We start from the raw sequence: 23,353 nt of genomic DNA on the forward strand, positions 1-23,353 counted from the left end.
CCAAGGCCCGCCCCCCTCGGGCCTCCGCGGCTGCCCTTGCCCCCTAGGGACGCAGCCACGCCCTCTGCTCCGCCCACTGTCGCACGGGGGCGGGGCCAGGCTCTGCCCTGAGGCTTGCCACGCCCCGTTTCACAAACTCTGCAACTCAGGTCTGAGACAACAAACATGGAACTTTATTTGGTTGGTGACTTATCCAGGGCCCCTCAGTTCCTGAAGAGTGAGGAGAGGGTCTTGAAGGATTTGTCTTCACTTAATAACAGCCGCACTTTTGACAATCCACTGCTGGGCCCTTCCATGGCGAAAGAAGCTCTCCCCTGGCACACTTCTTGTAGGCTTCTGTTCTAGGAGCTTTGAAAATGTCAGTGGTTCCCAAAGCACTTTCGAAGTTGGTTTTTCACCCTCTGGCTCCATGGAAACTACGGCAAAGCACAGGACACATTGAATGTGCTACTCTGAGAGCACTAGAAGTGTACTAAAAGGAAGACATGATGTAATCCAATAGGAGTGACCAGAAAAGCTGGTCTTAACTCTTACCAAGAGGGTAGATTTGGGGACTGCCTTTCCCAACCTCTTATGATTCCTTCTTCACCCAAACCAGTGTAGTCTTCGTAGCTTTCACCCTTTTCAAGGGATTCAATCTGCAGCCATACTGATTAACACTCAAGTAATTTAAAGGACACAGATTCACGTGCCTCAGTGCTTTTCCAAGTGTTTACTCATTTTTGTCCTTGTCTCAGAGTATGGAAAACACGCTTTTTTAAACCTTGGACATCGAAGGCATCACATTTCTAGATGGTCTTTCCAGCTTCACCTGTTCTTAGGGCGTTGTCTACTTTAAGATCTTAACTACAGTCCTCAGTTGAGGGCGTGGTTTGCCTCTTGGGCAACCTTCTAACCAAACTTCACAACTTCTCTCCTCTCTCTCTCTCTCTCTCTCTCTCTCTCTCTCTCTCTCTCTCTCTCACACACACACACACACACACACACACACACAATGATGGGGCATCATATGGGGGACAGAGAGGATGTTAGCTTGGAATTGGCACCATTAGTAAAACACCCTGGCACATTCGTTATTGTTGAGTAAATGCACATAACTGCCGTTTTAGGTACAAAAGTAAAGCACTCACATCTGGAGAGGGAATATGTAGTCACCATAAATGACACTAGAGCTGTAGGCTGTCATACTACTTTATACATGTATATCTAACTCATCCTGACAGGGCTCTTGCAAAATTAGAAAAGGTCTTACCTAGATTAGATTACGTATCTTTAAGAAAAATTTCAAGTTAGGCATGATAGCACACACCTTTAATCCCAGCGGGCAGAACTCTGAGTTCAAGGCCAGCCTAGTCTACACAGCAAGTTCCAGGACAGCCAGGACTATACAGAGCAACCTTGTCTTGAAAAACCAAAAAGACACCAAGCAGTGGTAGTGCATGCCTTTAATCCCAGCACTTGGGAGGCAGAGGCAGGCAGATTTCTGAATTTGAGGCCAGCCTGGTCTACAGAGTGAGTTTCAGGACAGCCAGGGCTACACAGAGAAACCCTGTCTCAAAAAAACAAAACAAAACAAAAAAAAACCAAAGAAACAAACAAAAAAAACAGAAAGAAAGAAAAAAAAAGAAAAAGAAAAAATTCCCACCATATATAGATTTAGCTGAATAATGTGCCTAAACCTTAGTAATGACACCACTTAAGATGTTGCTCCATCCTGATTAAAAGTACTATGCTAAGGGCCGGACAGATGGCTCAGTGATTAAGAGAACTTATTGTTCTTGCAGAGGACCTGAGTTCAGTTCCCAGCACCCACATGGTGGCTCACAACCATCAGGTGATCCGATGCTCTTTCCTCTGATCTCTGTGCAGCAAGCACATAAGTGGTAAGCAGACATACATACAGGCTGCCTCGCTTGACTTCTATAGTAAGTTCAACCCATATTCATAATGTGGAATTTCTCATGTAAGAAACAGATGTTTCCTCTTATATGTTCTGCAGCTGAAACTGAAAGAAGATTTGGAGGAGAGGCCCTCTGGACCATAGTCATTAGGAGTTAGGTAGGGACAGGGACATGAAGTCTGGCAATTGACCAAAACAGGTAATGTCAGAGGAGCGTGTGGAAGAGTGAATACACTGGGGGTGAGGTGGGGCTGAGCTCTTTCAAGCAAGATGGATCACTCTGCTGCTTCAGTTCCTTTCTACATTGATCAGGGGTTTTTGTTTGTTTGTTGTTTTCTCTATATAGATTGGTTTTAGTTGTATATGGGGAATCAAGGAGAAGCACAGGTAGGGAGAGGATGGAAAGGGTAGCAAATCAGTATAGAAGGAACAGAGAAGACCAAAGGAGCCAGTGGAAAGGTGGAGTAGTATATCCTATACCCCTAGGAAATGACTGCCTTTTGCTAAAGCTATGGTGGTGAAGTATAAAAGGCCATCAATGCATGTCTAAATTACAGTTGTGTGTTTGACACCTGGAAACCCTTCAGTGAGGCCAACTACATAGTGGAGAAAATCTAAGCCCATATTTATATAACACACAAGGTTTTTCTTGGTCTAGACTCTTGGTACCTTTGGTGTTTAGTAAGAGTCTAAGACAGAGACCCCCATGGGTGTTATCAAATGAGAGATGATATATGAGGATTCTTGCTATACCTTCTACGTGTCCTGGACCCAACCCTCCTTTACCCCAATCTCACCCTTATCCCAAAGAGACTTGTGGGCCTATGAGACTCGCATACTTTTTCTAGTAATAATGTTTCAAGACAGGTACTAGAACTCACTATGTAAACCTGGATGGCCTCAAATTCATGAGATCTACCTGCCTCTACCTCTCAGGTGCTGGGATTAAAGGCATGAGCCACTACAGTCGACTTGCAATGTACACACTTAACCATTGGCCCTTTAAAGCAATTTTCCAGAAAGTGTGGTTATGCACAGATAAATATTTCAACCTATATGTACCTAAATATCAGAATCATGTTGTCAGCAATTATGGTATTATTTACTTTGAGAGGTTTTTGTTTGTTTGTTTTTAGCCTTTAGAATACATAATTATGGCAAAAACAATTAACATGTTAGATGATATAGTTCAGAAAACCCTATACCTTCTTGAACCGTCTCAAAATTTGAATATTAAAATAGTCTAGCACCATCTTAACTTCCATCTACAAGAAAAGTTAGTGTTTGGACCCATCACAAAAGATGCCAGCTCAGACAACTCTCTAGGCCAGTAGATTCTCCTTGCAGCCCATTTCTAGGTTCAGTAAATCACAGTACAGAAGCGGGAGACCTTACCACGTTTTGTTGTTTCTCTCTGGCAGGCTGGGGCAAAGATGAGGTTAGGATACAGTTTTTTCTGTTTTCTTAAAGCATAGACTTCAGAATACCTCCCTTCGATGTTGAAATCACTGTCAGTAGAAAACCTTAACCAAAAAAAAAAAAGTATACTTGGTTGGTCTAGGGCTACAGGTTAATGGCACTGGTCACCTAAAAGCTATATCCTCAGAGATCACAAGAAAGAAGAAAGAACAATGACCAGAAAGTTGGGGTTGTTGGTTTAAAAAAAAATGGAGGGGAAGGTTTGAAAGCTTAACAGAGAGTAAACCTTGCAGCCAATTTCAGAATCCTCTGTCTTCTCAGTATTAAATAAAAATCTCCTCCTATGAATAGTTACAAATAAAACGTTTTATGTTTGCTAAAAAAATAATTATTCACATGTGTTCTGTTCATGCACATGCACTTATGTGCATATGCAAGTGTGGAGGCCAGAGACATGTTTTGGGTGTCTTCCTCATTCAGTTTCCAGCTAATTTTTTGAGACAGGGCTTCTCACTGAATCTGGAGTTTGCTAGACTATCTGGCCAGGAAACTCCAAGGACCCTCCTGTTTCCCAGTGCTGGCATAATGAGTTTTCACCACACCACCTGGCTTTTTAACATGGATGCTGGAGATTAAACTTAGGTCCTCAAAGTCTGTGTAGTGAGTGTGTTACTGAGTCATCTCCCCAGCTTTCAAAAACCTTCTTTTTCTTTGTATCCTCATAGCATTTGTTCCTCTTGTCCTTACTTCACACTTTTATTATTCTCTACCCTCAAAATACAGACCCTTAGGGCTGGAGAGATAGCTCAGTGGTTAAGAACGTTCTTCCAGAGGTCCTGAGTTCAATTCATAGCAACCACATGGTGGCTCGTAACCATCTAAAATGGGGTCTGATGCCCTCTTCAGGCATGCAAGTGTACATGCAGACAGAGCACGCATACACATAAAAAAAACAAACCAAAACAAAAAACAAAAGCCACAGACCTTTAAATACATTTTCCTTCAGTCTTGAAATTACTGTCAGTGGAAAACTTTAGTTTTGCATGGCTGTGTTTCTTTTATTAGCAAATAAGTGATGATATAGGCTGTGTTGGGAAGCTATATCTTACATGGACTTTTTTCTTATTTTTTTATTGAAAAATGTTTTCAGTAAAACATTTTCACATAAGCCAAGAAATGGTGGTATACACCTTTAATCCCAGCACTTGGAAAGCAGAGGCAGGCATATCTGAGTATGTGGTCTACAGAGTCAGCCAAAAGCTACACAGCCAAACAGAAAAACAAAATAAAACAAAACAACGACAACAAACCAACTGTATTTAAAATCCAAATTAAAAATAAAACATTTTCATACAAAAAATATATTTGAAAGTGATTTCCCTCCCCCAATTCTTCCCTGATCCTACTCACCCAACTTTCTGTTTTCTCTTTCTCTGTTTCAAAAAAAAGAATTAGAAACAAAAACAAGGCAAAAAAAAAAAAACCCAAAAACAAAAAACCAAAAACAACAACAACAACAAAAACAAAAGACAAGAAACACAAAAAACAGTCAACAAAACTTAAAATCAAGCTGGGCATGCTAGTGCATGCTTTTAATCCAAGCACTCAGGAGCCAGAGGCAGGTGGATCTCTGTGAGTTCTAGGCCAGCCTGGTCTACAGAATGACTTCCAGGACAGCCAAGGCTACACAGAGAAACCATATCTCAAAAAGAAAGAAGGAAAGAAAGAAAGAAAGAAAGAAAGAAAGAAAGAAAGAAAGAAAGAAAGAAAGAAAGAAAGGAAGAGAGAGAGAGAGAGAGAAAGAAAGGAAGAAAGGGAAAGAAAGAAAGAAAAAGAAAGAGAGAGAGAAAGAGAAAGAGAGAAAGAAAGAGAAAAGAAAAATTAAAAGTCCACAAAAACACCATTGAGTTTGTTTTGTTGGGTTGGCCAACAACTCCTAGGCATGGGACCTACCCTGAAATGTAGTTGATATACTCCATTGGAGACTAGTGAGACTCCATTGGAGAAAACCAATTTTCCCTTTGCCATCAGGTATCAATTGCAGACAGTTTCTTGGTTATGAAACCAGAATCTGGTGTCTACTTCTCCCTCTCAGTGCTGGCACCCTTCTGTCTTGAATCTGGTAAGATCTTGTATAAGCTATCACAGTCTCTGTGAGTTCACATTGTGCCTTGGTCCTACTATGTCTCCCTTACCTGATGGTAAGGTCCTGTTGCTGAAGATAACACTTACGTCAGGAAGAAAGTCTTAATGTGTTCTGACATCTTCTTTACAACCAAAACTACATGGGGAAGCTTCTCCAGAGCATTCTCTTCCAGTTGACCTTATCCGAAATCTCCCTGGGTTTCCATTTCTGCTTGCTAAAGTATACAGCAATGCATACAAGGGAAAGAAAACAGAAAACAACAGGCCCAATAAGAGCTAGCACTTCACCTAAACCATTGTTGTCCCTTGAAGTTAGGATCACCTATCCGTTTCATAGGGAAGACTGGCTTCAGTTCTGGTATTAACTTCTTTTTCTGAGACATTGTGGGAAGGAAGACATTCTTGTTGGGTTTACGTCGGTAGAGAGTTTCCTGAGGGGAAAAGAGAGGGAAGAGGGAAGGAAGCTGAGTCTCTACAAGTTTAAAACTGGAACTGAGTTTCTAGACTAAATCACAATGGAATATGAAAGGTTAAAATGCCAGACCCAGCCTATCAGAAAAGAAGAAACCACAAAGACCATGAAGAGAGGAAGTGGGGAAAGACCCATTTTATCCTCAGGTAACCTTCCCAAGACGGTCAGTTTTTTGAGTAACTGGCTGAACTCCTTAGCAATGGGCTCCTGAAAATTAATGGCAGACGAAGTTCCTGGGTTTGGAAGGGTTTGTGGCAGAAAAGCTGTGCTCTGCTCTAAGTTATTCCATATTGTGTAAAACGATGACATTTTAGCTGTTCCTTTCTTCCAGTGACACCATTTAACAAAGGAGCTTTTGATTTCATTTTGAGGACAGGTGTGGAGAAGGAGGACTCTGTGTTTTATAGCACATGTAGAAACCATCTTCTGTTCAGCACCAACCCTGAAGCAGACTGACTAATAACTTATTCCTAAAGCTGAAGGGCACAGCACTCTCTCCTGAACTCCATAAAGACACCAAACACTGTGATGGTGGTGGCCTCAGTGACTGATCATCTGACCAGTGTGTGTACCAAGGAATTGACAACTCGAGAACTGTTGACTGACCCTGTGGCTTTGGCTCAGCTTTGTCTCCACTCCTTGTCAAGGCTTACTTGATATCCTCCCTATCCACTCATCCCTTCATCCGTCCGGACCCCAGGACCCCACACTGCACCACATCTCCACAGTCTAGGCCTCTGCAGCTCAGCTGGACCCTGCCACACCACCACTTAGCTCTGTGCTTCTAGCAGCTTTCAAACTGGGTTCCTCTACAAACAGATTGTTAATCTTATCTAACCACCTGTGGTGATTCTTTCTTGAATCCACAGGAGCTCTCTGCCTCTGCCTCCAGTAAGGCCTCTTACAACTTCTTAAACTGTGAAGCCTCTCTATCCCTTTTCTAGCCATTCTGAAACCTTCACATTTGTGGGTGGATGGATGCATGGATTCACCATGTGACACGTAATGTGCACAGAGTTGAGAGTTTTTATTCGTAGTTAGGATTGTAATAAAACAATCTGTGTTTGCCAGCAGCCAGCTATCAAGGGAAATCAGGAGTGCTTGGCAAATTGCAGCCAACCAAAGAAAGCAAAGTGGCTTGTGAGTTTATTGTCACTTAATGAATTCTGACATTGGGTAAAGACACGTGTGCTTGTCTGTGTCTTGGACACAGCACACTTAAAACAGACCCAATCTGTGAACAGCTTGGGAGACCAAATATTTAGGTATAAATTGGGAAGCAGACCCATAGAACTCTACCTTCCTTCCTTGGAGACAGCCGCCTTACTGCTATGTTTTTGGTTTTTTGCTTTTTTTTTTCTGCTGTGGAAAGGCCATAGAATGAATGGTCTTATGAGGTCATAATTTTACCATTCCTAAAGGTCACATAATCAAAAGCTTTCAGACTCTCTTAAAAGTCATCCAGTCTGACTGACTGTCCATCTGGCTCTCACATCCCATCCATAATTTTCCTGTCAAGTGGTCCAATTGTCTTCTGCCTAAAAACAAAGCAAAGCCAACCTAAAAGGCTGGTAAGCTGGCTCAGCAGGTGAAGATGCTTGCTGTACAAGCCTGGAAATCTGAGTTCCAAACCTAGAACTAATTCCACAAAACTTGTTCTGACTTCCACACATTCTTATATTTTTGGTTGTGAGTCTAGCCATTAACAGCTGAGCCATCTCTCCAATCCACTTCCACACATTCTAATAATACACGCCTGTTCTGCCTTCTCCATGTAATACACACACACACTAATCATAATGAGAACAATGCTAATAATAAGCTTCATCTTTAATCAGCTAATACGAGTCTCCTTGTAGCGTTTTTTTTTTCCTAAGATAGTTCAAGCGGAATGAAGCCAGTGCCTCTTACAAAGCACGCTCGATTAAAAAAAAAAAAAATCTACTAGGTTCCACCTAGGCTCTGTTTCTTCCAAGATAAGCAGTGTCGATATATTGAACTATGTGTCACCTGACTCAATTTGAATTGCCTTATTCTTGTGATTTATCTCACTAGAGAAAGTTACGGGCAATGTTTTCCTAATGGGAGGCTATGTAAAATGAGACCAGTTTGCTAGGAGCAGCAATCACATGATATGTCCCCTGGAATGTCTACTGAATAGTCATAACCTCTGCTGAGCACCCCCGAATCACACTATCTAAACCTCCCTTTCCCCTTTTCTGATTTTTCAAAGCACGTGTCACATTATACATGATCTGCCTGGTTGCTTTTTTGCCTGCAGTCTGCGTAGATATTCTAAGTCAGTAGGCTTGCACTTCAGTAAAGCAAAGACTCTAGATCAGTCACTGATACCTCTTTAGTCTCTTAACCTTCACAGGGTCTGACGCATAGTAGAAAAGAAATGTTTGTTGAACCAATGACCAAGCTATCAATTGACATATTAAGCTTTTACTTTCATAACTTGAAAACCTTTTTAAAACGCTTGGTATTGCCACTGAACTAATGCATTTTCCTTCTGAACTCCTTCTCTTTGAGTGGTTCTAGTTTGAAGATATAGGACCTTACGCGAATTATATTAATAGGTGACTTAATGAAACAGAACAACCAAAAAACTAACATGTAGGTAATGACCCTGCCATTAAAAACAGCAGAAACCTTAGCAGAACTGGGTCTGGGAAAACAACAACCACCAAACAAGCAAAGGGGATGGCAGGATGGCTCTGTGGTAAAGGTAGATAAAGGGGCTTACTGCCAAGGCTGACAATTTGAGTTCAATCCCCAGGACCTACATGATGGAAGGAGAGAGCTGACCCCGCAGGTTGTCCTCTGATCTCCACACGCCACTCTCTCTCCTTGTAAAATGATTTACACTATTTTACCTAGCCTGTATAAAAGTCATACAATCCTGGTATTTTATTCACAGGCTGTAAAGCTAGATTTGGGCAGGTTTTACGTTATTCTAATTGCTTCCCAGCCATGCGTCCCTTGGTACTTGATGTTTGAGCCTCGCCTGGGTTATTTCCGCTCCATCAGCCTGTCCTCAGGGTTTGTTTCACTTGGGCACGTGCTCTTGGTCCATCACATCTAACAAGGGATATATGGCTGGGAAGTATAAGTCACAATACCAGGATTTTGTGTCTTTTATATGGGCTAGCTAAAATAATATAAATCATTTTACATCTTCTCACAAAAAAATAAAGCTCTTTTTTTCTCCTTTTCTTTTTTCGTTAACATTTAAAAGCAAATAAAATAAGCAGAAACTGGACATTATTTAGAAGCTGAGGTGGCATGAGTGGAGGGTTGCCGTCTCGTATTAAGCATTAATACATCACTAACAAGTCCCTTCTTCCTCCTCCACTCTCCCCTTTCCTCCTTCCCTCCCTCCTCCTCAAACTCTGAAACATCTGTAGCCCCTTTGCCCTTTTGTAACCTACATATATACGGGCATATAGAGAGATACGAGAGATACAATCTCTAAGGCTATATCTATCTCTCTCCCCCTACTCCGGCTTCCTCCACTTCCTATAACTTCACCTGGCTACATGCCTGGCCCTTGGACCACCCTTCTTCCCATGGTTTGATTCTTCTAGGACATCATCCTGTGTGCTCTTTCAATTTTCATTCCCATTGCCCCAATCTTTTCATTTTCTAATTCAGGTGCTTAGAATTAAAAAAAAAAAAATCCAATCTGTGATTTACTCAAGATTTGGTGGTTGGTAGAGCAGCTGGTTTAGTTTTTAGCTTGTTTGGGTTTGGAGAGGCACCAGTCTGCACCACAGGTCAGTTACCAGCCTAGGAATTTTGTTTCACTGGATCTGGTATCTGGTCCATGCTAGGAGTAGAGATGTGGTTATAGTGTTACAAAACAGAGCTTCTTAGGCACTCTCCTAGGAGACAGGGCAGGGCCAGAGGCATCAGGAAGGGAGTGAGAGCAGCAACGGTTGATGCGCACACTCCTCAGGTTGCCTACTGGACTGTACACTGTGCCCAGGCACAGTAAAGAATACTTTTCTTATATGTAATCCAGGACCAAAAAGAGTAGGGGAGGGGTGCATCAGGAATATTAAAGAGCCGTTCCAGTCTTTAGAATTGGGTCCTTAATACTGCCCCATTAATAAAGTGCCACCCAGACCACCTCGGAAGGACAATCAGGTCCTTGCCTCCCTCTACCTCGGGGACTCACAAGGGACAGCTTTGGAAAGAGAGCTCTTAGTGAACTCAGGTTACATGCTTGCTTTTTGTTTTTGTTTTTTTGTTTGTTTTTCCTTCTTTGTGTTAAGGACAGTAGTCCTGGCTACATTTGTTTCTCAGGAGCACCTTACACCCACTGTCACAATAAACACTTGAACCTACTGTAGAAAGGCACAAATTCTAAGACCAAAGACAATGAATCCATGAGTTCTTTTTTCCAGGACAGACCACTTTATTTTGGCATCCTTCACTGCCATCCATCTAGTGATTTAAAAAGTACCAACTCCCAACTCCCAGTTTGTTCTAAGGATCGGTCTTTGGGCTGCCCCATTCCAAGACTCTAAACTATATAAGACTCGTTCGTCTGTACTGTCAACTTATTTAATTTCTTCCCCATTAGATTGGGTTCCCTCTCTAGCCTGTCAATGTTTTCCTCAGCTCCTGACACCCAAATATTCCTTAAATCGACTTTTTTCACTTATTCTGCTATTTTGAATTTAGTTCCGATTTTTCAGCATTGCTCACCTCAAGAATTAAAGTAGCCTCACAACTAGTCTCTCTGGATTTTTGTTTCTTCTACAACTAATACACCTTCCTTCAACCTGCAAATGTTCTTTCTAAACTGCAAATCTGTTGTGCTGTCTTATCTCCTGCCTCGATTTCTTGTGTCCCCAAGCCTTCCCACATCCCTCCGATCAGAAGGTCTCTCCTATGCTGTCCTAGTGAGTCACCTCCTTGATTACTCCCCTTTCCCCAACAGGGAGATTCTTCTCTAGTGTCTGTAATTTCTATATTTTAAGTATTCTTAGATTAGTCACATGTCCTGGGACAGTGGACTTGTTCTAATGTGGATCGCTTATTGATTATTAGACGCCAAGATTATTCAGGATGGAATTTGTCCTATAGTTATCTTTATGGTCTTGTTCTGGTTTCTAGCTTACTGAATATGTTCAGCAATTATTTTTATGCAACGTTTTTAAGGCAGCAGTGTCTTGCTATGTAGTCCCCACTGACTTCAGACTCAGCAGTTCCAGTTTCATGGAGTATATACCCTGAGACCTAGAGAGGACCTAAGAAGTAGCATCCTGGTAACCCTCCTCTACGTTAAGTTGGCTCTCTCTATGTTAACTCCAACCCCTGCCTCCCTCTGGTCCACAAGCAAGTTGCTAGGAGACCTTCTTGGGCATCATTACCTTTAACTGAAACTCTGGGGGAAAGTATATTGGAGCTCCATCCTTTTCCTGCTGGCCGAAGGAGCAGGGCGGTGGGTTGTTAGTCATGAGCAGTAACGTCATATCCTGATCATACTCTGTCACCTTTACCATAAAACTATTCATTTTCTTCTTTTGAGTCAGGAGTCTCTGCAGTTTACTGGGCTTCAAAGGCTCATAGTATTTGGCCTGAGTAGAGAGAAAGATTTCCAGACAGACTAAGGAATCAGTTGGCTAACACCCCCTCCCCATCCTCCGTCCCCATCCCCCCCTCACCCTGCTGAGAGGCTGAGTAGACACTAACCAAACCTGCCTTTAAATCTTTAAATTTGTTGATTTGAAACTTTCTCGGGAGCTCTCTGTCACAGCCTTCCCTTGGAGTTGCAAATAAACTAGGGGCTTGGGGAAATGCAGCAGAGGGGTTTCCATAGTAACAGAACAAGCCGATTAAAGTCATTCACAAAAAGAAAAAAAAGAGAAGTAGTGAAGGAAGGAAGAAGGAAGGGGAGGGGAGGGAGGGGAAGAAAGGAGAGGAGGAGAGGGGAGGGGAGCAGAGAGGAGAAGAGAGGAGAGAAAAAGAGAGGAGAGGAGAAGGGAAGGGAGCCATCATTCAGTCTCCTGGCACAAATAGGAGTTGTATGTGGCTCAGCCTGGTTGGCCTTCTGGAAACCCTGGGAGTGGGAACCAAGCTCTGCTTTTCTCTCATCTCCACCAGCACCAGCATCTCTCTCCAGGCACAGGCATTACTAACAAGCTCCAGAGCATGTTAAAAGAAAAAGTCACGAAGCACAGTGAGTCACTGCAGGTGTGGGTGGGGAAGGGACAGTCACCACCAAGCTTGCTTTTCTCTGAATAAGAAGACTTGGGGGTGGGGGGAGGAAGGAGTGTGGATTACACATTTCCCCTGATTATGTTTTCTCCACTGAAGAATAGAATGAACAGGGACCCCTTTCTCCCCAGGTCTCTCCTCCCACCTCACAAACAAGTCCCAACATTGTATCCCCAAAGTGGTTCCATTTCTCCATCCTAGAAACTGGGGATACTCTGAAGTCAGGGCTGTGGACCCATTGCTGAAATCTGCCCTTAGAGATCTCTGGGGATATGGTTTTCACCTACCATATTTGGATGGACTGTGTAGTGTCTGAGGTTCTTCAGGACAAATTTTGATTGTGCAGTTGTATCATAGATCTGAAGACAAGGAACAGAATTAGTGGTTCAAGTCACACACACACACACACACACACACACCTCTCTCTCTCTCTCTCTCTCTCTCTCTCTCTCTCTCTCTCTCTCAGTGTGTGTGTGTGTGTGTATGGTGGTAGTAGTGGTAATGGTTGTGGTGGTGGCGGTGGAGGCCAGAGGCAAACATCTGTTGTCTTTCTCTTCACCTTATTTTTTTGAGATAGTGTTTCTCACTCACCCCAGAGCTCACCTATTCAGCTAGATTGGCTAGAAAGCAAACCCCAGGGATCCTCCTGTCTCGGTCCAGTTCCCTCAAAATACTAAAGTTATGGGCCCACACTGCCACGTTAAAAAAATTAAGATTGGGTTTCCTGTATCACAAGTTAACTTCTGATCTTCCTGCCTCTGCCTCTTGAGTGCTAGAATTCCAGGCATGTGCCATCATGCCTGTTTTATCCAGGATTGGAGATTTAACCTAGGGCTTTGTGCGTGCCAGGCAAGCACTCTACCAACTGAGCCACATTCCTAACCTTGACCTGGGGATCTGACCTCAGGTCCTTCATGCTTGCTGTGCAAGAATTTTACCCACTGAGCTAACTTTCTGGTGCCATAGTCTCACCCACGAAACAGTATGGCCTCACCCCATTCTCACTAAAAGGGTCTTTTCTGGGCACTAACTGAGGAGAACCTATTCTGCCTGGATTGTATCCTGGTGTTTCTGGAACAAGGTCTATAGCCAGGAGAGCAGGATTCTGAAACGGGAAGGATGTAGATGGTAAGGCAGACCTGCCTAGGTCCATGTATGGGGACTGGGGAGATAACTCAGTCCAGAAAGGGGCCACATGAGCAAGAAGACATCCACAGCATCCTCATCAAAAGCTGTGTGTCAGGGACCATGATTGTAACTCTAGCTCCAGGAAGGCAAATACAGATAGAACCTTGGTGCTCCTTGCTTAGTCGGCTTAGTCTACCAGTGAGAGACAGTCTTCAAAAACAAGGCAGCATGATTCCCAAGGAATAAAACCTCAGGATGATTTCCTGTCTCCATAGGCACATACACATGTACCATCCCCACAAGACCTTCACATACAGACACACACACAGAGACCTTCACACACACACACACACACACACAGACCTTCACACACACACACACAGACCTTCACACACACAGACACACACACACACAGACACACACACAGAGACCTTCATACACAGACATATACACATACACACGGACCCTGACACACACACACACACACACACACACACACACACACACACACACGAAGCTGAAGGGCACTAGGCAGGTGGAATCATACCCTTCCTCTTCTTCTTCCCTATATGGGACTAAGATCAGGTGACATCAACACGGGGGCTAACAGTTAAGGTGAAAATCAGTTACAGAAAAACAACAACCTAAGAAGTGTCTTCCAGGAACCTCCAGGGACAACTCTGCCAACAGAGCTGGGAACTGACACTCACAGGACAAGGAAGAAGAGAAAACTTTTTGTATTTCTAAATAACTCTGCAAATACAATTCTTCTAGAGATGCTGAAAAAGTTAAATTTTGATGCCCCCTTCGGTCTAGTGCTTAGTATCATTGTATTGTGGGAGTGTCGTTATTTGGACTGATGAAGGAAAGGCTCCTCTCCATGCCCTTCACCCTGGGTTATCTAAGGATGAATGAAAGTGAGAACAACACAGGAGGCAGAGACCATGGATTATATTCTTAGCATACCCAGAACACAGAATAAAAGCAGACAAACATAATTCTGTGTTTGGATCATCAGCTCTAAAGAGGGAGCAGGTGAAAGTAGAAAAGAGACCATCAAAGAGAGAAAGAAATCTCACGGTGGTGGCTGTTCTAATTTCTTTTCTGTTGCTATGATAAAACACACTGGTCAAAAGCAACTTAGGGAAGGAAAGGATTCATTTGGCTTATACTTCTAAGCCACAGTTTATCACTGAGGGAAGTCAGGGCAAGAACCTGTAGCAGAAAACCATGAAGGAATTGCTAGCTTACTCCCAGTCGTATGCTTTGCTAGTTTTCTAGCACAGACTACTTACTTAGGGAATGGTGCTGCCCACAGTGGACTAGGCCTTTCTGCATCAATTAACAATCAAGATAGTCCCCTACAGATATGCCTACAGGCCAATCTGATCTGGGTGATTCTTCAATTGAAACTACCTGCTCAGGTGACTCAAGACTGTGTCAGGTTGACAGTTAAGGCTAACTAGGACAGTAGATAATAGAATATTGGTGAAATGAAACACAGAAAAGGGTGCTATTTAAGACAAGAGGAAGTGGTCAGCAAGGGGAGGCTAGAGAACATGGAGAAATAGTGGCAGGAGGAGGACACATAGGAATAAATTATACTGACACATACATATGACATATGACTTATATACTATGCCAGACTTTGTGGCATAGGCTTGTGGTTTTGGATACTGGAAGCAGAGGCAGAGACCAAAGGATCTTGAGTTCAAGGTTATACTGAGCACCTTTGTGAGTCCCTGTATTAAAAGGTAAAGAGAAGATTGTACTGGCCAGTTTTGTGTGTCAACTTGACACAAGCCAGAGTCATCAGATAGGAAGGAGCCTCAGTTGAGGAAATACCTCCATGAACTCCAACTGTAAGGCATTTTCTCAATTAGTGATCAATGGCTGAGGGTCTAGTCCATGGTAGTTGGTACCATCCCTGGCTGGTGATGATCCTGGATTCTATAAGAAAGGCTGAACAAGCCATGTGAAACAAACCAGTAAGCAGAAACCCTCCGCCCATGGCCTCTGCAATCAGCTCCTGCCTCCACTTTCCAGCCCTGCTTGAGTTCCTGTCCTAAGTTCCTCTAGTGATCAACTATGATCTGGAAATGTAACCCCCATAAACCCTTTCCTCCCCAACTCGATTTTTGATCATGTTTTTTGTGGCAGCAATAAAACCCAACCAAGACGAGTGATTGATGGGCGTACATGAGGACCTGCATTTAGTTTATAGTACTACAAAACAAAACAGCTAAAACTAAACATTACTTTGTATAGTAACTTTTAAAATCAATTAAAAAGTGACATAAACTGGTTGGTGGTGGTGCACGCCTTTGGTCTCAGTTCTCAGAAAGCAGAAGCAGGCGGATCTCTCTCTGAGTTCAAGGCCAACCTGATCAACAGAATAAGTTCCAGGACAGCCAATAATACACAGAAACTCTGTCTAGAGAAGCAAAAAAAAAATTTTTTTATATAGAAGAAAAATAGCTTACTGTTTAGGTAAGTTAGGATTTAATACTTCCTAAGGTAAGTTACCGGTTTTTAGTTTTGTGTCTTGATTTGTTGGTGATATGTTCTTGTTACCTCCTCAACTTCTCTGTTCCTTTTTTTAAAAAGTAGAATAAATTAACCTCACTCTGTATATAAATGTGCGTTCCCCTTTGCTTTCACATAGGAAGTTTAGAAACCTACTACTTGTAAGATAGTTTAAGCAATCCCAAAGAAAGATGATGTAGGGACGTATATAACTGAGTTTTCTTACCTCTTCATCATCTGGACCTGGTTGTTTTTCAAATTTAATATTTCCCAAAGTCTTTGGTCCCCCACTTTCTTGAAACCTGAAAAGAGAATGTGACATCCAGTTGCATTACTGACTCGAGAGTCCTGTCTTTCTGCAGGTCCACAGACTTCCTCAGATTAAGTTGGGAGCTTAATTTGAGAGATTACTAATTTAGGTACTCATACATCAAGTAAATGGATCACATCCATCTTGCGGAAAGGAAAAGTTAAGATTCAGGAGTTACTGGGCTTCTCGGAGACAAGCAGACCCCTGATAAGTTGATTTGTGTTTGTCTGTTCGTTTGTTTGTTTTAGTTCACTCAAAGAAGTTGCTGTAGTAGAATGCCCAAGAAAATTCTTCCAGACAGCTAGACTATCCTACTATTTTAAATACCTACCTGCTTGTCCTCCATATTGAAACAGGCCTGACTTTGGCCAGTGATGGCTAATTTGGTCAGTCACGAAAAGAAATACAGCTAGGGAACTTCACAACAAATTTCTGATTCCTATTGGCTTTGCTTATATGAATGGTCAAATCATTTTCCTGACCACGTCTAAAAGTTTCTTCTAGAACTAGGGTAGTAAAGTCTCCAGTTGGCAAACATTTGTGATGAGCTATTATTGTTCCCTTACTTCTCTGTCTTCCACCAGATACCAATTCTCCTTGAGGGGAGGGGGAAGGAAGTAATGCCTGATTATAAAGTATTTTGGAGTTCTTGACTCTTTTTTTTTTCCCATACTGGTGACTGAATCTAGGGACTTGCACTTGCCAAACAAGTGCTCTACCACTGAGATATATCTCTAGTCCTCCAAATTCAGACTAAAGGGCTTAAAAATATTCCCAAGCCTACTGGGTAGATTCAATTAAGTTCACTTTGTCTAAATATCTTAAATTCTATGCTCCTTTGATGTATTCTCGTACTCTATGTATATAACAGTTAATCCTATTGCATCATTTTTATTCAAAATAATTTTTTTTCTGGTGTTTACAGAGCTACACAGGATCTCAGACTCTTCTGCAAGGTCAGTTTTAGGGCATGAACTATATGAAGAGCCCTTCCTTATCTCAGTAATACTCATCTTGAGAAGCCTGGTGCTTTCTTTTTGGCAAGAATGCTTTTGTTGCCACATGAAATACGGATCCAACTCTGTTTTGTTTTGTTTTGTTTTTTCCTGAAGTCAACTAAAACATATTTAATAAAGTTCTACTCGGTGATTCACAACATCAAGGATGCTATGCATGACAAAGTTAGTAGAAATTGGTGTTTACAGCTTAGCAAAGAAGATTACATACTTGGAATATCTCTTTGAGCCCATGGCTGTTCACTGAGAACTGGACCAACTCACAGCAAGTATTCACTGAGGCCTAAAATCAGTGCCTCTAAATGAGTCACACTCTATGAGGCTTCAAGTCAATAAATTATTCTTTTCTTAGCACACACCGTGTGCCTAGACTCAATCTTGATCCTGTGTGAGAAACAAGAGAAGATTGATAAATGGGTATTGTAGATGTAGGCGCTGAGTAAAGTATAATGATCCTTGCCCTTGAGAAATTGAATTTATTTAACCAATGAGGGGAGAAGGGAAGTAATTATGAAACCTGAAACATAAAAAGAAAAAAATATGCACTAATACATTAGTGACTTCATTTCTTACAAGTCTCAATTTCATCTGTAAAGTTAAATCATTAGCTGAAGGATTTTAAAGGTCTAATCTGGTGACAGTGGTGAGATTTACCTATTTAAGGATTCTAAATGAAATGAAATTAAATCATATGTACAATGGAAGGGGAAAGTCTAAGGAACTTCCAACTTTCAAGTTACCTTTTCTTTCAACTTAACAACCATCCTTATCCACAGCCAAGGCCTGAGAAGCTGGGGAAAATGTGTGTGTGTGTCTGTGCACATGAGCCTGTGTGTGCACATGAGTGTGTGTGTGTGTGCAAATGAGCATGTGTGCTTATGTGTATCTGTGTAGAGTAGAGCTGCTATACTTTAAAAAAAGAAGATTCATTTTACTTTTAATTATGTATGAGGGACATGTGCACATGAATGCAGGTGTCTGCAGAGGCTGGAGGTCTCAGATTTCCCTGAAGCTAAAGTTAAAGACAGTTGTTGGCCACCTGACATGAGTGTTGGGAATCAATTCAGGTCCTCTGCAAGAGCACCAAGCAATCGTAAGTGCTGAGCTATCTCTCCAGTTCCTCCTGTGCTTCTTAATACGGATTATCAGAAATGTGAGTACATACTTAGGGAACCTGTCATTTAGAGAAAGGAGAGGTTAATGAGGCTTGGGAAGGAGGTTTCCTCAAGGATGTGAAACTTAAGAGTCTTGTCGAATGGTTTGTGAAGCCCCCAAACTGGAAGTTTGGTGGCCGTTGTTTTGAGTAATAAGAAATAAAGGGAGGTAACCCATGAGGGGCCTTAAAAATGAAGACTGCTGGTAAACAAAACAAAACAAAACAAACAAAACAAAACAAACAAAACAAAACACCATTTGGGAAAATGTTCCAAATTCACATCAATAAGTTCCCTACATTAGGATTTATCTCTAATTTGCTTGTCTATGCATAAACAAACAAACAAGTCCAGACTTTGACTGCATTGAATTAAATCCTGAAAGTTCCCTTCTTGGTAAGTGAGCTAATAAATTCTTTGTTCTTTTTCATGTTTAGCTTTCCAAGAACTGTCTCTCTAGTTTTGAGTATGTATTAAAATTGAAATAAAAAAATTGCTACCAATGAGAAGTTGTATGTCTTGTTTGTGTGCAGCCCAGGCTGAAGGGGAGGAATCCCACAGAAGTAAAAATTCAAGATAAAAAGATACATCTGGTCATGGTGGCACATGCTTGCTGTCCCAGCTACTTCAAAGGCTGAGGGAGAAGGACACCTTGAGTTCAGGAGGTTGAGACCACCCTGGCAAAATAGAGAGACTATGACAAAGAAAGAAAAGGCATGCAGGGAACGAAGAGAGGAGAAGGGAAAAAGAGGGAGAAAGGAGAACGCGCTGGCATGTGGTACCTTTAAGGACATTAGGAAATCTCAGGAAGAGACAAGTCCTTAACAGGGCAACTTTCCATGTTGAAGGCAATGATTCTCTTCTGGATTCTGAAGGATTAGCAATCTAGAATGCTGAAGTACTCTGTTCTAAAGACAGAATGTAAAGGCAAAGACACATTTTTTAAAAAAATCTGCGTGATCAGTCCTTATTGGTCTAACCTTCCTCTTCCTCCCACTGACTGACCAGGGTCTCTTCATCTCTTTCTTAACCAACATTCTCATTCCATCTCCCAACACAATAAGTATATTATACACACAGGGAGTGCTTCTCTCTCATACCTATCCCCATCCTAAAAAACACTTCTCCTAACCATTGGATTCTTCTTTCTTTATGCTACTACTCAGATTGAATTTCTGGTCAATGCCTTCGGGTGTTGTTTTTGGTGAGCATTAAGTATTTCATAGTTCTATTTGTATATATATTTGTATATATATTTCATAGTTCTGTTATATATATTTTTTTTCAGCTACTCAGTGCTTTATGATGTTAGGCACTCAAAGTTTATTTTAAAATATGTGATAATGCATCAGACACCATCCTAGATCACCCAAACATAAATTCAATCTGTTTCTCAACCTTAATGAGAGCAATTAACCCAGAAAGGAACACAAAGAAAGTGCAACAAAAGGTTACACCCACATTAGCGACAAGCTCAGGACACCATGGGAGCAGTGAGGAAGACCTAAGACCTAGAGTTTCCTGAAGCATGGTTATTAAGCTTTCCCCTCAATTCTCTGAGCTTGGCCAATATCCTTTCAAATAAACATTTTTAACCTAAATTAATCAGAGTTCATTTCTATGGCTTTAACAACCACAAAAATATCTAAATAGATATCATCACTAAAGCACATAATGGCTGTGCAAAGAAAAGGTATCAGGATGGTAGGGTTCACGAACACATCCTGACAAGACAGTAGGATTATTAGGCCCCAGGTAGCCATGGGAGAGTAATACGTCACATTTTAGTTTTCTTGTCTATGTGGAAGTGAGGATACAACTCAGCAAACTGAAGAAAAATAGAGAATGAACAAATGTGAAGAATGAACAATGGTTTGAGTTTGGTCAGCTATTTGGAACAAGTAGGGTCATTAGTAAGTGGTCTAAAAGATGAGTCTGAGGGTCCTGGTATAGTCCGGTGGTAGAGCCCTTGCTTAGCATGTATGAGACACCCCAGGTTTAGTCTCTAGTATCAAGATAAGATAAGATAAGATAAGGAAATGAATTCAGAGCTTAAAAGAGACGAGTTTGGTGCTGCAGATTAGAATTTTACATTCTCCCAGTTTCGTGGGTTGAAGCCTAATGTCAATATGAGGGTATCGAAAGTCACAGCCTTTGGTGGAAGTGATTGATACTCTTGTAAGGGAGGCTCCAGGAAACATCGATCTCTCTTCTGCCCTAGGAACTTAGATATCATCTGAAAACTAGGAAGTGGGTCTCCATCAGATGCAGCACCTTGATCTTGAACTTTCAGACCCTAGAACCACGAGAGATAAATTTCTGTGGCTAATGGCTACCCAGCACTTTGCTAGAAACCCATACTGGATTAAGACACTGGGGATACTACTCCGTATTTCGGAGTCAGCCACAAATGTATATGTTAGTTGAAACCGTGGACTAGATAAGATCATGCGGATAAAGACTGATGTGCTGAAAAGATACAAGGCTTAGGACAGAGCCCTGAGTTACACAAACTCGTTGAGGATCCTAAACAGATGGGTTCTTTATAGAACCTAGAAGAAAGGCCGGGGCTGGGAGTAAAAGCAGAAAATAAGAAGCTACATAGTCACCAGACGATGGCCTCCAGTAGAAGAGACATCGTCTGGCTTGGGGGCAGCGTCTCAGCTGCTGCTCCTGACATTATAAAAGAGTGAAAACATTGGCCAGCTATGGAGGGGCATGTCTATAATCTCAGCACTTGGAAGTTGGATATTCCAAGATGAAGGAGTCATTTTCAGTTATATTAGAAATCTGAGATAAGCTTTCGCTAAAGGAGATCCTGTCTCAAGAAGATCCTGTCTTCACAAAGATGAACAAAGCCTTAAAGAACAACTCAAGGGCCCGGTGTGGTGGTGCATATCCTTGATACCAGCACTTAGGAGGCAGAGGCAAGTCGACCTCTGAGTTTGAGGACAGCCTGGTCTACAAAACAAGTTCCAGAACAACCAGGGATGCATGGTGAAATCCTGTCTTGAAAGCCAGAGAGAGAGGGGGCGGGGTGGGGGCAGAACAACTGGTAGACTGAAAAGGATCTAGCAGTCTTGAGTTCTTGGAAGAGCCAGAGTTTGCTCAAAGACTCAGAGATCATCTGGTAAAAAGATAATGTGAATGGTCACTGATGTCTTTTTTGAGGCATAAGGGGCTGCATCAACCATAACTCAGGGTAAGAATCACTTCTTACAACTCCTTGGATGTTTATGACTAATAAGACCTAAAGGCAAAACTCCTCTTCCCTTTATCTTCAAAACTTTCCACATCCAGCTGGAGTTCATCCACCAGAAACATCTGTGTGTGCATGATGAGGCCCTGGAGGTGATGCTGTACACTTCAACTTCTTTTAAAAAAACTTTTGTGTGGCTGTGTGTGGTGGCTCACACCTTTAATCTCAGCACTCTGGAGGCAGAGGCAGGCAGATTTCTGTGAGTTCGAAGTCAGCCTGGTCTACATAGTGAGTTCCAGGACAGCCAGGCTATGTAGTGAGACAATATCTTAATAAACAGAATCAACGCTATCTCTGTCTCTGTGTCTGTCTCTGTCTGTCTCTGTCTCTCTGTCTCTCTCTGTCTGTCTGTCTCTCTGTCTGTCTCTCTCTGTCTCTCTCTGTCTCTCTCTCTCTCTCTCTCTCTCTCTCTCTCTCTCTGTCTCTCTCTCTCTCTCTCTCTCTGTGTGTGTGTGTGTGTGTGTGTTTGTATGTGTGTGTAAGTGGCTAGGGTGTCAGATTCTCTGAAGCTAGACTTAAAGGCTGCCATGATCTGCCTGATGTAGATGCTGGGAACTAAACATTTCCAATTTTGGTTCTCCCTTTTCCAATAGCCACAGACAACATGTGAAGCTTTTCTTTTATTGGAGAGAGCTCGGTCTTTCCAGTTCAGAACCCAGCCATAGTCCCAAAGCCGACATCTAGAAGGAAGAACAAGAGAGAGTTTGCACTTACATGATCATGTGTAAGCATATTAATTACGTTGGAGCCTGTATAGAAAAGACACATGACTGGAACATCTCAAATGCTCGATGCAATATCCTGGCTGGGAGGGGGGGAGCAAACATTTTAATGTGTTACATTGATTCAGACACTGTAGAACCAGCAAATGAAAGTTCTTGAAAGCTGCCTCTTTATGAAAGAAAGAATGGAAGGAAAGAAAGAAGGAAGAAAGGAAGGGAGGGAGGGAGGGAGGGAGGGAGGGAGGGAGGAAGGAAGGAAGGAAGGAAGGAAAGAAGGAAGAGAACCCATAGGAAACTGAAGATTGGGCAAGGATCTTAGATTGGGCAAGGATGCTTAGCAACCTGGCCTCCATCTGTGGGCAAAAAGTGAAATTGGGCTTATAAATTCATTGACCACAACACCACATCTGAAGAGAATTAGTGTTATTCAGAGGCAATGGATGGAGGAAGATTATCTAAGCTTAATTCTGCAAGGAGGTGACTCCTGCAGCAGCAATAGCCAACATGGCATGGTAGGAAGCTGAGGCAGTGTGGCAGAAATGGAGAACAATTGAGATTGAGTGGGATGATAGTGGCAAACCTAAAAACCAAGCACCAGGACCAGGGAATATGTTGGTATGTCTATCTTTTTTAACAACTGGGGAAATCTGCTTCTCTGAGAGTAGAGACTCTCCCCCCTCTGTACTATACTGACCTGAAGTTCAGCTTTGTATTGAACTCTCAGAGCTCAAAGGACCAAGAAAAAAAATCATAAAGGAAAACATTGGGTTCTAAAAGTACAAGGTGCATAGGAAGAGGTCCAGGGGAGTGGATGGCAAACCCTTGGGACTGGAGGTGCCTATTTGTCAATTTCCAAGGCAGGAAGCAGACAGAGAAGGAAGGGGGTGTGTACTTTCCATTTTCCAGTGCGCTCTTGTCTTCTTGAGCTAATTTAATGGAACCAGTGTAGCTGTTCTTAACCTTTAAATGCGAGCTTCAAAGGCGCGGTTGTAAAACAGAATGCTTTAGCAAACAGACACGATCAGTGCAGATCACTGTCTAACGGAGAAAGAAAATTATTAATCTTAGAGA

At 42.2% G+C, this 23,353-nt stretch overlaps 1 protein-coding gene across 2 annotated transcripts; it reads right to left on the bottom strand.

The window, feature by feature from the left end:
* Positions 1 to 151: 151 nt before the first annotated feature.
* On the bottom strand, positions 152 to 19,161 carry Tsga13 (testis specific 13). 2 transcript variants are annotated; one of them, XM_028781698.1, is made up of 8 exons: positions 19,084 to 19,161; positions 17,359 to 17,531; positions 16,048 to 16,123; positions 12,455 to 12,526; positions 11,321 to 11,527; positions 5,753 to 5,895; positions 3,291 to 3,423; positions 152 to 416 (listed from the first exon to the last, which is right to left on the bottom strand). In XM_028781698.1, exons 2-8 carry the CDS (start codon positions 17,379 to 17,381, stop codon positions 360 to 362), a joined length of 711 nt encoding a protein of 236 aa, XP_028637531.1. In that variant the 5' UTR covers positions 17,382 to 17,531; positions 19,084 to 19,161; the 3' UTR covers positions 152 to 359. The 2 variants fall into 2 exon arrangements, with proteins under 2 accessions (XP_028637531.1, XP_028637530.1); XM_028781697.1 differs by having other exon boundaries at positions 154 to 416; positions 3,296 to 3,423; positions 19,084 to 19,159.
* Positions 19,162 to 23,353: the final 4,192 nt, after the last annotated feature.

Source organism: Grammomys surdaster, unplaced genomic scaffold, assembly GCF_004785775.1.
Source record: "Grammomys surdaster isolate TR1022 unplaced genomic scaffold, NIH_TR_1.0 514, whole genome shotgun sequence".
In the NCBI taxonomy this organism is placed as follows: Eukaryota; Metazoa; Chordata; class Mammalia; order Rodentia; family Muridae; genus Grammomys; species Grammomys surdaster.

Coding starts and splice junctions, on each gene's coding strand:
- Tsga13 (XM_028781697.1), bottom strand. CDS start 17,381: ATGGGCTCAAAGAGATATTCCAA. Junction 16,124..17,358: donor GGCTCAAAGAGATATTCCAA/GTATGTAATCTT, acceptor TTCTCTTTTCAG/GTTTCAAGAAAGTGGGGGAC. Junction 12,527..16,047: donor CAGGTCCAGATGATGAAGAG/GTAAGAAAACTC, acceptor CCTTGTCTTCAG/ATCTATGATACAACTGCACA.